Raw genomic sequence first — 813 nt, forward strand, 5'->3', positions numbered from 1 at the left:
TTTTTTTTTTACTGCACTGGCAGATGCTTTCACTTATTTTTATTTTGTATCTTATTTTTAACAATTTTACTGCACTGGCAGATGCTTTTACTTATTTTAATTTTAAAAAAAAAATTTTTTACTGCACTGGCAGATGCTTTTACTTATTTTAATTTAAAAAAAAAAAATTTTTACTGCACTGGCAGATGTTTTCACTTATTTTTATTTTTTATCTTATTTTAAATTTTTACTGCACTGGCAGATGCTTTTACTTATTTTAAATTTTTTTTTTAAATTTTACTGCACTGGCAGATGCTTTCACTTATTTATTTTTTTTATCTTATTTTAAATTTTTTTTTACTGCACTGGCAGATGCTTTTACTTATTTTTATTTTTTTTATCTTATTTTTTATTTTTTACTACACTGGCAGATGCTTTCACTTATTTTTATTTTTTATTTTATTCATTTTTTTACTGCACTGGCAGGTGCTTTCACTTATTTTTATTTTTTATTTTATTTTAAAAATTTTTACTGCACTGGCAGATGCTTTTACTTATTTTTATTTTTTATTTTATTTTTTCAAAAACATTTTGACTGCACTGGCAGATGTTTTGTGAAACAATCCGCAAGTGTGATAAGAAAAAAAATACACTCATATTAAGGACAGTCTATGAAAACAAGTCTGAATTTCTTTTGCAGTTTTTCCTCTTTTTTTGCAGTGAGCTATGTACGTCTGATAATGAATCTTACACTCTTCCTCTTTTCCGTAACCAGAGATCTCACACTCCGTCCAATCCGGTAAAGCCAGGTTTGGTTCTGGTAAACATGCAGGC

At 26.9% G+C, this 813-nt stretch overlaps 1 protein-coding gene across 1 annotated transcript in view; it reads right to left on the bottom strand.

Annotated features, from left to right (window-relative positions):
- Positions 1–813, bottom strand: part of LOC107560034 (tissue-type plasminogen activator-like) — a 23,719-nt gene that overhangs the window by 2,092 nt on the left and 20,814 nt on the right. Inside the window, exon 12 of the mRNA XM_016244092.1 lies at positions 731–813. This exon is cut by the window's right edge and continues 3 nt beyond it. Within this exon, the coding sequence (XP_016099578.1) occupies positions 731–813 (83 nt within the window). The remainder of the gene's footprint in view (positions 1–730) is intronic.

This window comes from Sinocyclocheilus grahami, unplaced genomic scaffold (genome assembly GCF_001515645.1).
Source record: "Sinocyclocheilus grahami isolate Dianchi unplaced genomic scaffold, SAMN03320097.WGS_v1.1 scaffold708.1, whole genome shotgun sequence".
NCBI lineage: Eukaryota > Metazoa > Chordata > Actinopteri > Cypriniformes > Cyprinidae > Sinocyclocheilus > Sinocyclocheilus grahami.